General features: G+C 34.3%; 1 protein-coding gene across 2 annotated transcripts in view; it reads right to left on the bottom strand.

Annotated features, from left to right (window-relative positions):
* Positions 1 to 16,235, bottom strand: part of LOC126781812 (ankyrin repeat and BTB/POZ domain-containing protein 2) — a 56,105-nt gene that overhangs the window by 14,275 nt on the left and 25,595 nt on the right. The window contains exons 1-2 of one of the 2 annotated variants that reach the window (XM_050506865.1): positions 13,571 to 14,790; positions 5,163 to 5,341 (exon numbers count right to left, since the gene is read on the bottom strand). In XM_050506865.1, the coding sequence (XP_050362822.1) occupies positions 5,163 to 5,341; positions 13,571 to 14,787 (1,396 nt within the window). In that variant the 5' untranslated portion in view covers positions 14,788 to 14,790. Of the gene's footprint in view, positions 1 to 5,162; positions 5,342 to 13,570; positions 14,791 to 16,235 lie in introns of those variants that run through there. The other variant, XM_050506866.1, reaches the window with a different exon arrangement.

The following is a 16,235-nucleotide window of genomic DNA, read 5'->3' as shown; positions in this document are numbered from 1 at the left end:
ACAAAAACGATGGTAGTTCTCGTCGTTTTCTCATGAGCTCGAGTGTCTCAGCAGAGAGTTTTGGTGCGTTGTCTCTTCTCTGTGGCGGAAAACACTTGCGGGATGTGTTTTGCAGTATTTTGACCAGCGTGTCGGTTCTCTCATCAATGCTGCTTATGGTTTCCAACGCGGTGAATTGATTTTGAAGTTCCATTTGGAACTTTTCGGAGCCTTGAGCAGCTTGGAGCATGGTAGGTCGGAGAGTAGACCTCATCATTCTCGATCTTTCGGCTTTTAAGTTGATATTTAGAGTGCCTCGAACCAAGCGGTGATCACTTCCGGTATTAAACCTGTTGATCACTGAAACATCTCTAAATATGTGCCTTTTATTCGAAATGATAAAGTCTATCTCGTTCCTTGTCACGTTATCGGGGCTTCGCCAGGTCCACCTCCTCTGAGGCTTCTTTTGAAAGAAAGAATTCATCAAAAAAAGCCCCTGCGCTTCGAGAAAGTTTACCAGCATTTGCCCCCTGTGATTTCTGCAGCCCAAGCCGTAAGGTCCGACTTTCGATTCACCGCTATCTTGTACTCCCACTTTAGCATTAAAGTCTCCCATAACAACATTGTAGTGGGCCCTCGAGGTGTCGTTGAGGGCCTTTGCGATGTCCTCGTACATCGCTTCGACCACATCATCAGAGTATGTCGAAGTCGGCGCATATACCTGTACAACCTTCAGGGAGTACCTGTCGGAAAGTTTTAGGACAAGGTACGCTACCCGGTTCGACACACTACTGATTTCCACAATGCTGCTAATGAGATCCTTTTTGACTAGAAAACCGACACCACCCTGGGAGAGGTTATCACCTTCGCGGAAGTAGAGTAAGTTACCGGACTCTAGAGTTATCGTGTCCTCCCCCTGTCTTCGGACTTCAGATAACCCCAGTATATGCCAGTTTATATGACTTAACTCTACTTCTAATTCGGCGAGGTGATGGTCCAGCCTCATCGAGCGTCCATTTAGTTTATGTTTGAAGACGAAAGTCTTCAACCAATGCGTCTTACCTGCCATGACATACGGTGCCGAAACGTGGACACTAACTGCGGGACTAGTCCACAAATTCAAAGTCGCTCAGCGTGCTATGGAGCGAGCTATGCTCGGAGTATCTTTGAAGGATAAGATCAGAAATGAGATTATCCGGAAAAGAACCGGAGTCACCGACATAGCTTGCAAAATTAGCAGGCTGAAGTGGCAGTGGGCTGGTCACGTATGTCGTAGGACCGATGGCCGTTGGAGCAGACGAGTCCTAGAGTGGAGACCGCGAATCGGCAAGCGCAGCGTAGGGCGCCCTCCAGCCAGGTGGACCGACGACCTTAAGAAGGTGGCGGGCACCAACTGGATGCGGAAGGCGGAGGACAGGGAGCTTTGGCGCACCTTGGGAGAGGCCTATGTTCAGCAGTGGACAACGATTGGCTGTTGATTGATTGATTGATTGATATATTCTGACCATCAAGTGCCCATGATTCTTTTTAATTAAAAAAATACTATAAATTAAATAAATAATCTCACTGAGTGACGATATACGCAAAGTGATTGGCAGTGGAGAGGCCTATGTCCAACAGTGGACGACGAAGTTGTGATAATATATATGTATATTCGGTACGCTTACATACCTGCTGATTTTGTTCCGTTCATTTTTTCGTGATTATTTTTTTTAAATGTAGCAGCTACATACAAAAAAAAAACGTAAAACAAGACACTCTGTACTTCCTTTTATAGAATTTATATTACTGTTCCTAAGGAGCAAACTATCTTAGGCAAAAAAATTTTTTACAAATATGCATGTTCGATTATTACCACATTTAGTCTACTGTTCAGCTTCATACGTTCATAAAAAGTAGCTGTATGCAAATAATTTATTGAACTCTGTTCTGGCAGCCCTTTCTGGTCCTTATAATTAATTAAGACAAGGGGCAAGACTTAATAGGCCCATTTGTCTCAAACGTGGACAAGCAACTGTGTTTTATTTATATACTCGTATATACTAACTGTTACCCGCTCGCCTCACTGGACATAAACTATGTAACTCATTAATTTATTGATTAGGTACTTTAGTTTCAGGTGAATTAAATATTACAATGATCTTGAAACAAATGGCTATACCAATAAATGTTTATTAAATATGTCTGTTAAGCAACGCTGTTTTCTTTTTTTGAATGACAAAGCAATGAAAATAGAAACAGGGAAATCTTATTAGCTGAATACCCGCTAAATAACATTTATAAGTAAACCCGAAATCTTTTATTTTTAACTACAGATTTAAAATAAATTCACAATTCCGTAACTTCTTCTTAATATTCGAAATTAGTCAGGTTCTTCTTTAGCAAATATATCAATGTAATTTAAGTAACCGGCATTCAAGTAAGTTGTTATTGTAATTCGATAACTGCAGTGTTTTTGTAATTGTACACTTATGATTTATGTAAGTTACAATAAATATTATACAGAAAAATGTTTTATACCACAAATAAACATTTACGCGAACGAAACCGCGGATATCAGCTTGTTTTAGTATAATCTATATATATGTCTATTGAAGTCACTGTCAAATTTGAATCTCGTCATAAAATCCATGGACTAAGAAGAATTTATAATTTTAAAAGAAAATTTAAATTTAGAAAGAATAGAGAAAGAAGAATTTGTAATTTATTAATACACAAACAAAAATTACGAACAATTACAAGTTTTCGCATCTTACAATCAACTATCATCGACATTGCACCACTCGAGTTCACTTTTAAATAAAAAAAAAACATTAGATTTCCTTCGAGATGGAAAGCGACGGTTTTCATTCAGCTTGGGAAATTACTCACGATTGTTACAATTTACACTTTTTACATTTCACGACAAAATCGACGATGACAACAAGATGTCGATATAATTATAAACATGTAGCGAGATTGAGTTCTTTATTTTATTTATCAACCGGCTGTAGTGACTTCGTACGGTTAAAATAATCTAAGTATTCGCTTTTACTTTGTTAATACGCTGTACAATATAAGCCGCGATTTTTGGGCGTTTATAAACTTTGAAAACTACAGATCCTAATCGCTATTATGTAATTCCTCAAATAAGCAACATATTAACATACTCCTTTCCTACCTAAAAATATCAAATATAGTAATATAAAAGTTATATGTAAAAAAAAATTGTATCCACTTTATATGATTTTTATGTCGACACTCATTCATTAGTTTTTCTGTCAAAGCCCAAGTTCGGCAACTAAATATATTATGTTCACAAAGAAAAATACACATAAAATCCAAAATAATGTTAATAAAATCTAATACTTGCAAGTGTAATTTCTAATCTTATCCACGAATTTGAAATAATTCTATTCCTATTTCTTTCTATGTGCCATATTTAGTTGCTATTAATTTTCTTAGCTCATATAGTATCTCTTGATTAAAAATTATTTTTCTAGTTTTTTAAGCATAATTATATTTTTAGAAATCCCATATAACAAAATAGTCTCAAAAGGATTGGGCAGGAACAGCATTGGCTGGTATAATAATATGGTATAATAAAAAAAATATGTACCCACTTTTACAATTAAGTTTTAAGCCTAAAGTTACACTATTATAACAAAGAACGACTTATTTATTTGCTTGTTTTATAGGATTCAAGCAATAACCGTCATCATAACAATATACTTATATGTTGTAAATATTTAACGATATTGCTTTTTGAAGGAATAAAGAACGAGGATAAACTGGTGGTAGGGCTTTGTGCAAGCTTGGCTAGTACCACCCACTCATCAGCTATCAAAACAGCAGTATTGGTATTATTGTTCCCAAGGTTAGTCGCGCATTGGCGATGTAAGTCTATGGGCGTTAGTAACCACTTACCATCAGGTGACCCAATGGCTCATCCGCCTACCTATACTATAAAAAAATGTGAATAGCTTTCCAAGTGAAAGCTTCGAAAGTGTAACTTGTTATTCATGAAAATAAGATTTGTACTTTTTTAGTTCATAGATGTCTACAGAAAATTCCACAACATCATACATACAATAAACCTTTATGTTTTAAAAATATATTCATACTTCTAAGAGGTCAAGTTGAATAAAATATTGAATTTTAGGCTGTTATTATAAATAACCATTTACACGTTCCAATTTGGCTTAAATAGTTTTGAATACATTATAAGATATTTGAATAAACGCATGAATAGAAAATAACATAGAGCTGCTGTACATACATGGTACATGTACGTGCACTGTATGTACAGACGGATAGAGTTCTAGGCTTGATGGTGAATTTATCACAATAAAAACCTTAATTTTACTCGTGAGATCTCGTGACGCGTAGCTATTTATTTATAATTTATTCACCATCCTTGCCCCGATTGCCGTTCGTTAACCTTTGTTATTATCTTCGCTTTAATTTTTTTTTAACTTTAAAATAAGAAGAGTATTACGTATTTATAATAAACTAATTTCATTTTATATCTTTTGAATATGATACAGATTTTAACAATATAACAATGGCAGTATTAATTATCTAATTATTTTTAACGAGAAATAACAAATTATAGCATGTAAATGTCCCACTGCTGGGTCAAGGCCTCCACTGCTTTATGAGGAGGGTTTGGAACTTTGAACTACGCTGCTCTGGTGCGGATTAGTTGACAGATTTTCATCCAACAAATGCGGGTCTCCTCACGATGTTTTCGTTTACCGCAGAGCATGGAATGAATTATAAGAACTATTTAATTCATGTAAAGAACGATAGATATGTACTTTTATGTATCTCATTTATATTTAAGGTTAAAAATGAATAACCATGAAAATTAACATACTTATCTGGATAAAACATTCATACAAGTAAACATTTATTTTTGTATTTTTACGTGTGAATGAAATGCATATAAACAATTTTATGTAAAAAAAACTCGTTTGCCGTTAATTTATATCTAATTTTAAAGATTCAATAGTTCAATGGCTTACTATGTAAAAATCGTAGGTTCGTTCCCGACCCTTGGGCTATTGTCGTCCCGACTCCTAACACAGGCACGCTTAAGTGGAAGTAAATAGGAATATTAGTAATTCCATAAAAAACGGGCATTGTTATTATTCTTGAATCAACGCCGGCTTTCTTATTGATTAATGATAAAAATATCATACGTTTTGAAGGTGGTTCCGCCGGTGGAGGCGGCGTGGTAGCGCGGTGCGCGTGCGGCGGCGGTGAGAGACGGCGCGCATGCGCAGCTGCTGCACCTGCTACACGTACGCGCAACGCGCGCGCTCCTGACACGCTCGCGCACCACGCACCTTCTTCAGACGGCCTGCATCCACTTGATGGCCTGAAATCAATTTTTGATATTAGAAATAAAAAACAATATACAATTATAATGCTTCAAATAAGCCCCAAAATTGAAACTTTAAATTAATTGAAACAGAAGGAGAAGAAGGAATGAAAATGTATCTTTACTAAGCAGAGGCCGAAGATTTGTCACGCACTTATTTCACCACGCCGCGCCGTTCAAATGGCGATTGTTTATGGTGTATTATACACTTATGAAAAAATATCATCCAACATATGTATATATGTATCACGATATTTTCCTTCACAGCCAAGCATAAGATGAGCTACAAACATACATTAAGCACATGTATAGTCCCTGATGCTTGCCCAGATTTGCATCCGTCTCCGAGATCTCACGTGTTTTAACAAAAACGCACAAGACCATTTCAGCGAATATGAACCGAGGCAATAAGAAAGTAGTGGAACATGATCTAGTTGGTCGAATTAGAATTTAGAAATGTATTATTAGTTGAATATTAATCAAATGTTTTCAATATCTTTTTGTAAGCCAATACGCAAATGAATGGTTTCATAAACGATATTCACAAAAACACTAAAAGTAGTAGTAGCAGTTTTTAACATTGATGACAATACTTTAATTATTATTAAAAAAAATAATCGTAGTTAGTTTAATTAAGGAATAGTACAAAAATAATGTCTTTATTTTACAAAACTATATATAAATTTAACGGCTTCTTATTGCAATTTACGACTGATCGAGGTCAACCGTCTGGTTATGAAGATCTTAACATACGATTGAGAGCATTGCACCTCGCGTCAGGCGTCTTAATGCATTAAGAAACAATATTGCGGATTCGAGTGCGTTATTTATATAATTAATGAACAAGTTTAATGCAACTCAAGGACTCCTGAGCGATTCCATATATTTAAGCTTTATTATTTATCATTTACCTTTGTTAAATGGGATGTTGTGCAAGCCCAGCTCGTTAGGTTCCACCCTCTCATCATATATTATACCGCTGAACAGCAATACTTAGTATTGTATTGTTCCGGTTTGAAGTGTGAGTACTCACTCACAGTATAATTACAGGCACAAGGTACAAAGCATCTTAGTTCTTAACAACCTGTAAATGTCCCACTGCTGAGCTAAGGCCTCCTCTCCGTTTTTGAGGAGAAATTTTTGGAACTTATCCCACAGTAGTAAGAGTAAGGTAGAATACACATGTGGCAGAATTTCAGGAGTTAGACACATACAGATTTCCTCACGATGTTTTCCTTCAACGTCAAGCACGAGATGAATTATAAACACAAATTAAGCACATGAAAATTCAGTGGTACTTGCCCGGGCTTGAATCCACAATCATCGGTTAGGATGCTAGTGTTCTAACCACTAGGCCATCTCGGCTATAGCCGTATCAATAACGTATAATAACAATTATTACACAGATATACATATACATAAATATTGATTTAATTGGATTATATAGTTCTTTGTCATACCTTTGCATAAAAGCACTCAAAACGTGGCCCGTTGACTATGTCATCTATTGGCGAAGAGTGACGTTAAGTAGAATGTAATTAGCAATTAAAAAACGTGGGAGACTGAGTCCTTATTTACAAAATATAATCAATTCCCTCACGGTATCGATATTGTACCGATGAAAATTCGACTATACGTCATGAAAGTTATTCTTATATTCTTAAAACGAAATAAATCTGAGTTCTTAGACGATCGTAACTAAACTGCAGCATTCTTACCAAGTTACAGGGTTTTTACAAGTAAAATTTTTAATGGAACTTCACGACAATAGACTCTGCCATCGTTTTGATTTATATATATATCACTGCTTCTATATATTTCATTGTGTATATTTTTTTATCCTATAAAAAATACATACAAAAATTTAGAATATACGTTAATAATAACTTCTTCTTATTCAAGTTTAAAAGTTTTTCCCATTATGATATAAATACCAATGTTTTAACAAGTACTCAGTTATTATATGTCATGCTTGGCATCGTAAAAAACCTGCATTTCTTTCTCAAATAAAATTTCCACCAACCGAATTACAGCAGAATTGTGGAATGGGCGCTAAACCTTCTCTTAAGGGAGATCATTGCCCAGCAGTGAGACATTTACCAGCTGTTACTTATTTTATATATTATTTGATTGTAATAAATAACATCGAGGGATTCATACCAGGAATCAGAAAAACGAATTTGCTTATTAGTGACGTTTAGTTTAGCATATTTCGCTATTATATAGAATGTTATTTAAAACAATTTATGTGGTAAGTTCAAGTAATAAACATATAACGGTATTATAACAATACCTATCTCAGTGATAACCGCGGTCGTGTGACGAATTTGCGCGGGCGCATCCGATGCCCGCAACGAATCGACCTAATGTCCTTTAGTTTCACGACTGTGCAACTGTTCCGTGAATTACTCTCGTTATAAATGACGGTTTGTAACTTTATGTTTTTTTTTTGTTAATTAGCAATCATTTCTTTGACACGTAGTTAAAATATCTATAATTCAAACATCCTTACTTTTAACGGTTTGTTTAAGATACAGCTTTTTTTGTAAGCAAAACAGTTTATTGTTTGGTTCACTTTTTTTCTCGTACTTTTACTTAAACATTATAAGATATTTTCGAAACATCTCGTAAACAATATTTTTATACAAACTATGTATATACTAACTATATATATATATGTATATTTTTATACCTCATATCTGATCTGGGGACCAATTCTACTAACAAATTGTCACTTTACCGCAATCGAATCGGAGTGTAATCGTTGCCGTTTCTCCGTTTTCCTATTCTTCAATTTAATTTTTAATCTACTATTGACTTAAAAGTTAACACTTAAGTTTCGTTTTGATATGAAAGTATATGATAACCTCATATCGGTTAAGTGCCGATCTGAATATATATAGCATAGTGAAAGTTGGATTGGAATTTAATCGGGAACGTATCGTAACCATTATAAATTAGTAGAATTGTTACCCTAATACTATTTAGCTATCACGACGCGGTTCATCACACTTCTGTATCGCTGACTGGAATATTGGATCCGCATGTTTAAATTTATTTTGACACATTTATGAGAGCTGAAATGGTCCAGTGGTTGGACTAGCGTTATCTTAACCAATAACTGGTGGTTCAAAACCTATCACCAATCAACCGCCATATTCTCGTGCTCAGCGAACAAGGAAACATCTTGAGAAGACCTACTTGTGTTGGATAAAAATCTGCCACATTTGTATACACAAGACCGCAGCGTGGTGGAATGCAGCAGTGGGACATCTACAGATAACGTTACGTTGCGTTTAAATTTAGGTTTATTATTATCAGGAAGCAGTGCAATGGAGCCTCCGAACTCACTTCAGATTTCGCAATTTATATCTACTGAGCAATCTTGCCTGAATATGTAGTACAAAGACGAATTACATAATTAATTATGAATTTGAGAAAACGATTAATTTAAATTAACTCGAGATTACATCTGTAAATAAGTAAATACTAATACACACATTACGTACAAGACAAGTGTTGGATAAAAACGAAAGTGGAAAAACACGAATAGACGGCCATCATCATCAGACGCAGGAAGCATGAATGTTAAATGGAAGTGCGTTTCTTATGAGGCATGTGAACATTGTTATGTAACCGCGGGAAATAATCTTTATAAAGACAGCTGAATTTCCTATTCGCCTTCATTAGAAATTGTCACAAGCTCTGTACATACGATTTTTAAAATTGATTGTTTTACATATAACATTATTTCTATACTAATATTATAAGGAAAAAAGATTTGTTTGTTAGTAGTTGATTGACTCTGAACTACTGAGCCGATTAGAAAGGCACTTTATCCAGAAGGCTATATTTTATTTCATTAATATAATAAGAGTTAGGCTAAAATAATGGTGTATGTAAAGCAAGCATTCCAAAATAAAAAGCGCTACCGAGCTATGTACGTACTTATCGTTTGAGTTGTAACTTTGTTTGGAAGCGGAAAAAGTTTCATTTTCAATATATCATATTATAACTATTAACAATAGTTAGAAATTACTTTATTGTATGTGTAAGGTTATTGTTGTAATTATCATTTGAAATTTAATATAATCCATTTTATGTTTTCTTTGCAATACTGTAAGTTATAATACTCGTATATTCTCAATATAATATTGACTGTATCCTCGGTCTGTTGGGTAACTATAAACCAGCTGATCCCGAGGTCCTGGGTTCGAATCCCGGCTTGGGCCATTGGGCTAGAAATTCTCTGCAGTAGCTTCGAGTTTGAAAATAGGCAGTGCCTAGGAAAGCACGGTAAGACGTTGATTCTGCACTTAAATTCACTCTCAACGGATCACAGGAGTAAAGGAATAGAAAGTACACCTGCGATTGCCATGTAATTGGCTAGTCTCTAGAGACTGGCTGTCTTGACCAAAATTGGTCAGGAGACAATCTTATTGTATACTGAGTATATTTTCATAATAACGAATTTACATCTTCGTTTTATTATTCCCAAATATTGTCCCAAAAAATTTTCACGTATAGCAAGGACTTTTGTATGTATAAATGTACTTATATATAATTGCCCTTCACTGCTGATTGAGATTGACGGTTTAATTTCGTATATATGATATTTCGAGGATCTGTCGTGCAGACATGTCAGAAATTTAATCAGAATTATTTCGCTTTCTGCTTATTTTCTTTAACTGTTTAATTTCAAAAGTTAAATCGAAATGTAATCCTGTTTTATTTAAATTACCCGTCGTAATTTCAATTTGTTTATTTTTACACAATTTGGTAAATACATTTATTTATAAAATATACAAAAATAATAAAATGTCAGCAATGTTCTTTATAATCTCGCCATCAGAATCTTGTTCATTTTTCATTATTGCATTTGCAATATTTAATTTGTTATGAAACGCTAACTCCTAGAATACTTTGCACTGCCCACTTTTTATGTAAAAAGAATATCCGACAAGAATCATAAGTACCTATGAACGCTACCTGTATTGGTTTACTGTTCATTTTACATTGACATTTCGTGAAAACAACTTATTATCGCGATCGATACTGTTTATTCGTCGAAAACCATCAATCGAAAAAGGCTTGATGGTTAAAATGTACTTTTGTATCAAAGACACGTTAACGACACGCTTTCATTAATACGTTTACAAGCATATGAAATTGTTCCTGCAAAAGTAAAACAGTGGTATAACATTTAAAAAAAACAAATACCCAAGAAACTAATGCTCCAGAATAGTCAAAAACTGCATAATATAAAAATACTTGGCAATGACTTATTCTATTGCGATATTATTACATTTGGATACATCATGTAAATTATATTCAAAACACTCGTACCAATCTCTCTCTTTTTAACTAAATCAATTGAAAGTGACCAATAAAGCCCATACTAGTGGAGAAAACACGTTGATCTTAAAAACAAATGACGTTTTCTATTTGCTAAATTTATGTTTGAAATTTGCATGGAGTAAATTGTGACATCTGTAGAATAGGCTTTAAACCTTTAACAACAGAAGAAGGAATTGTCCGGCAGATATTCGGGCTGTTACACATACATTTCCATATAATATATGTATGTACTACTGACTGCCTCGTTGGTCTAGTGGCTTGATGTAAGGCCGCAGACCCGGGGGTCTTGGGTTCAATTCTCAGGTCAGGCCAATAAAAAGTTATTGGGTTTTTCTGTCAGAAAATTCTCAATAGCATCTTGGAGTTTGGAAGTTGAAAGTGTGTACACTCCCGTACCTCGGAAAGCACATAAAGCCGTTGGTCCTGCGCCTGAACTCTTTCCGGTCGTGTCGGATTGCCGTCCTATCGGATTATAAGAGTGAGGAAAGAGAGAGTGCACCTGTGTTTGCGCACACACATGTGCACTATAATATCTCCTGTGCAGTTGGCTAATCGCTCTTGAGATTGGCCGCCGTGGCCGAAATCGGTCTGGAGGACATTATTATTATTATATATGTAAATACTAAGTTCAGAATGCAGGGGTAGATCATACACCTGATGCACCGAAGCTGTCGTAAAGACTTAAAAGAATTTGATTAAAAAAAAAACAATATATGGCTTATATAAATATATTATTTATAGTCGGAATCCTATAGTTTAATTTATTGAGATAAAAATTAGACAATTCATTATATTTACAAACAATCTAATACTGCATCAGGGTGTTTTCTAAAACCATTTTAGTTTTATTTTTGTGAAAACAAATTGCTTTTGGCTTTTACAACTTTTTTTTCGCGTAAAACAACATCTCATGTAGCATGTCACCCATTCAAACATATTATATGTATTTGTTATTTATTTCTTAAATCACTCGCTGCAGCGCTATTAAGACGAGAAGATTACAAATTAATAGCGCCTTGTTTAGATGCTATATTCTTAAAAATAATTTGCAAAATATGTGCAATACAAAAAAAAACAATTTTTCTGGTCGTTGTAGATAAAAAAGCATAGAAATCAGATCGCTCCGAGAGGGACGTGTTAAGGGGTGCGCTCATAAAATTATAATTATTTGATTTCTAGGAAATTATTCAAAAAAACTAATTTGACTAAATATTTTCAGAATAACTTGTACTGAAATAGAGCTAAATAAAAAGTCGTAATCAATTATTATCTGGCTGGTTCAAAAAATGTTTACAATATTATATAATTTCTAGTTATATATTTATAGTTAAAATATTAAGTCCTTATATATTTTACGATATTTTCTATCTTATGTTGAAGTTGTTATGGGTTATTAAAGATAAACTGTTTATCCACTTTACAAGTAGGTACATATATATAAACGAATTTGTAAACACACTTAAATTTTATACGATTATAATCGAATACTACTCGATAGATACGTCGCAGAAAATTGAATTTATGATTTCATAAGAATGTTTTATATATATATGGTTTAAAGTAGTTTAGTGTGATAGTTTTAAGTTGGAAGCGAAATGTTACGCAAACATTAATTCTATTTCATGCAAGGCAAAGATTAAAACAGCTTGTACTAAAATTATGATTGGACTGTACCAAGTTGGAAATATGTTTTATTTTTATGTCCATGCAGTTGGTTTCTTAAGGCTTACATTAGTGTGTGTAAAGCGTTTGCAGCCATGCGTGAACATGTGAGACCTACTATAACAAATTTAGCTATTTTGAACTCTAATACAATTATATTCAGGATTGAATAAGATTTCGTTCCGGTGTCAACACAATGTGAAGGTTTACGTCCGTCCTTGATAGTCTTCTGTGGTTTGTTTCATATATTAATGAGCATTTATAATATATGCTATAACTAATGTATCTATTAAATATAATAGAATCGTTGTATATATAACATAGGTGTGTTTTTATGTTCGTTAGATATCTTTAAATTTAAGTAAGCAAGATGAATTAGACTGCGTAAAAAAATCACAATTACTGACGAATTCCAAAACGGGATTAATTACAACGGTAAAAATAATTAAACTTGGTTAGATAAGACGGACGAGAAAGTGAAGATAATCCCTTGGTGAGTTATGAAACAAATCATTTTTGAATGATAATTTTTTTTGCAAATGTTAAAAATTCCCAAGGAAGTTATATGATCAGACAACAATAATCATACCTCGGGAAAGACGAAACAAAAGGAAGACAGTTAATGTGAACTGATACAAGAAATAATTATATTACCAGTTGTTTATTATGTAAGATGTAAATTATGTTGTACATTTAAAAATTCGCGATTTAATACTTAATGAATCGGGCAAATAAACTGCGAAGCTCGCACGGGGTCGTTGACCAAAACAACAAATGCTATCAGAGGATCGCAATTTAATTAACACGAAATGTTTTCACGCTGCTGCTTCTCCAGAAACCTCGTTGTAAAACAAAACTACCTGCTGTATTTACGTAACCAGCTATCGTGATCATCTTTACGAATTGTTCGCATGCCAATATGAAACGCAATACTTTCTGTGAATATTACAAAATAAACAAAGTGTGTCAGCAATCTAATAAAATAATTTTATATAATTGCCGTATTTTATGCAAACATTCGTTCACAATGCATTTGTGCTAGAACACCGTTTCCTGGACTCACAATTAAGAATTAACAATCTTAAGTCACACAGTAACGGTAAATTTGAATTCATTAAGATTGAGTTACGCAGTAACAATCTGGGTCAGAGTGTCTGTTTTGAAGTATCAAAATATTTTTGAATAATTTAATTGAGATCAACTAACCGTTTTCTCCAATCTTGAATGAAGCTCCAGTCACACTGATCATCCTCGTCTAAAACCGTCGCCTCGTTGTGGTCAACACGTCCTCCATGCACAAGCTCGACTAACTGACGAGCTCTCTCAAAATTACCTTCAAACTCTACTACTAAAAATCCATCTGGAGTCACAGATTCAAAAATATCTTTTTTATATGTAGCATCATTAACAGTCACAATGTCGTGAGTTTCTTTATCATCTTCCGTTTTGATCTCGGAGTAAATAGCCTCTGGTACTTCGACTTCGGAGACTAATTGAGTCCCTCCACCTTTGTCTACATCTTTGTTTGGTTCCAAATTCTCAGACTCAACTATTTGTCGATTTACGTAAATCGCTTCTTCTTTTTGGGTCGTTATTTCTTTCAGTCTATTTTCTTCTTTTTTCTGTTCCGTGTGTTTCCTAATTATTGAATCTCCAAAATAAATAACTACTTTGTTATTATTTTGAGTTATTTTATTAGCTAATCCCCCTTCAGTAAGGGGATTGTTGGCTTTTCTTGTCTTTTCATGAGATAGTCTCTCAGTTAATTCATCATAACAAGGTGGACGATTATTATAAATCTTTTTATCTGCAGCTTCTTTATTAGCTGCGATCTTTTTTTCAACGCTTTGATACACAGGAGGTCGACAACATTCATCGTATTGTGAGTTCCATTGCTTTGGTTCACTGTAAATATGTTCAGGAGGCGATGAAGCTCGTTTCAATGGTATGTATTTTTCGTGAATGTTTTTAGAACTCGGAGATTCGTTTTTTCTAAAATTTAGAACGCTTCGACGGAAATTTGATTCTTGAAAGTCACTGTTATTTTTTTTAGAACGCGAGTTCCCTAGAAGTTTAAACAGAGGCTTATGTTCGGTTTGCTTAACACGATCGGTGCTGGGTGCTTTGCGCATAGCGAAAGGCCCGGTGTCTTCAACTGGTTGCTGATATAATTGTTCACAGCTGGTTGATTTATGTGGTGGCACACGGGATTTAGCAGGTGCGAGTGGTTCCCGGCTCTGCCAGTGTCGTACTGAGAGTCTTGCCGCTCCACGAATGAATTTCATGGGTTCCCAGGCCTCCGCCTTCTTGAGTATAAAATTATCACACATGTTGTGTTTGGCGGGCGGTTTTCGGGCGTCAGCGGCGCGACAAGACTGAAGCTCGCGACATAGAAAGCACGAACAACGCGCAGAGCACAGCATGACTACGCGAGCGCACCGGCCGCACTGGCGTCGCCGTTACTCCAAGAACCATTGTTAACGCCCCGCTACTGACGCCTCTTACCTACACACACACGCTTTGCGGATTAGTGATACCGTTCAAACTTGATCTATTTGTGTAACTTTATATTGTTACACGAAAGTTTCGTTTTGATCAATCACCTACAAATCGGATAACCGTAACTCGAGTCATAAAATCCATTTAACAGAACTATTATCAGGATTAGTTTTTGGGTTAAGAACTAACCAAGTTAGTACCGGTACTAATGTATGTCAGAATATGCTAATTATAATCATAAATTAACTATGCTTTTTGTGCAATCTGCATCTAATCCGTAGCGGTGTTGGTGTTTGGACAATTAACATTAATGTTCACTGACACTTAGCAGCGGGTGAATGAAACTATAAGTAATGCACTAAATATAGAGCAAGCTTTAGTAAGGTGTCTGTTTCCATGTAGGATCCGTACAAATTTCAACCACTGAAATTAAATTTAATGAATGAATTGTAAATATATGTTCATACATAAGAATTAATTAAAAATACGTTAATATTTTTTTCAGTTTTACGAAAAATCCGTCTATATCATTAACATAGTAAATACACACGAAAATAACAAATAGTTTCAAGATGGATAGAGGCTGTTTATATATAATTTGTTTATTTATTGTGAGATGTATCCAATATATTAAAATTATACCAATTATGTCAACAAAACTGAGACCTATATAATTCGGGTATGTTATTGTTAAACGGTACTAAAACAATAATAACATATAGTAAAACATTCTACAGGAAATTTGTTCGTTAGTCTTAAAAAATTAAAGTTATCGAAAATGTATTTACATAAGAACTAATTTATTTTTGTTTATGATGGCGTTAAATATACTTAAATACAAATTAAAAATTATCGTGATCGCGTGGAATAATGCCAAGAATTCTAGTAGCATTCTTCCGTTCTCATCGAATCGCAGTTTCGATCCACTGGACAAAAAATTAACCAGCTCTCCTGTTACCAGTAGAGGAAATATGGCGATGTTATATTTTTAATAAAGGTTTTATTTTTCAAGTTGGCTCCTACAGTTACACCTTTGGGTTACAATTTTACAACATTAATTATATTTAAAGTTAAAACCGGCTTGGAATGTAGATTCTATCAAGCAAAACTTAGTAGTGACATTTAATAAAAAAGTAAACAGGATAGTTCAATATTACTTTAAAGTTAGACTTAAGAATATTTTGTCAAATCTGCTTATTTAAACGTAAATATTATACAAAAATATTCCATATTTAAACATTCTACATAATACTGCATTAGGTCTTTAACTTAATTTAATCACAATTACAAAATGTGGTGGCAACAGTCACATTGTGCGTGTGTCCTTCTTCTCCGCAGGCCTAACAACTTAAATACATATTCTATAATAATT

The sequence above is a fragment of the Nymphalis io genome, chromosome 4 (assembly GCF_905147045.1).
Source record: "Nymphalis io chromosome 4, ilAglIoxx1.1, whole genome shotgun sequence".
Taxonomy (NCBI): Eukaryota; Metazoa; Arthropoda; class Insecta; order Lepidoptera; family Nymphalidae; genus Nymphalis; species Nymphalis io.
The sequence above is the reverse complement of the archived record's forward strand: the minus strand, read 5'-3'. Positions and strand labels throughout refer to the sequence as shown.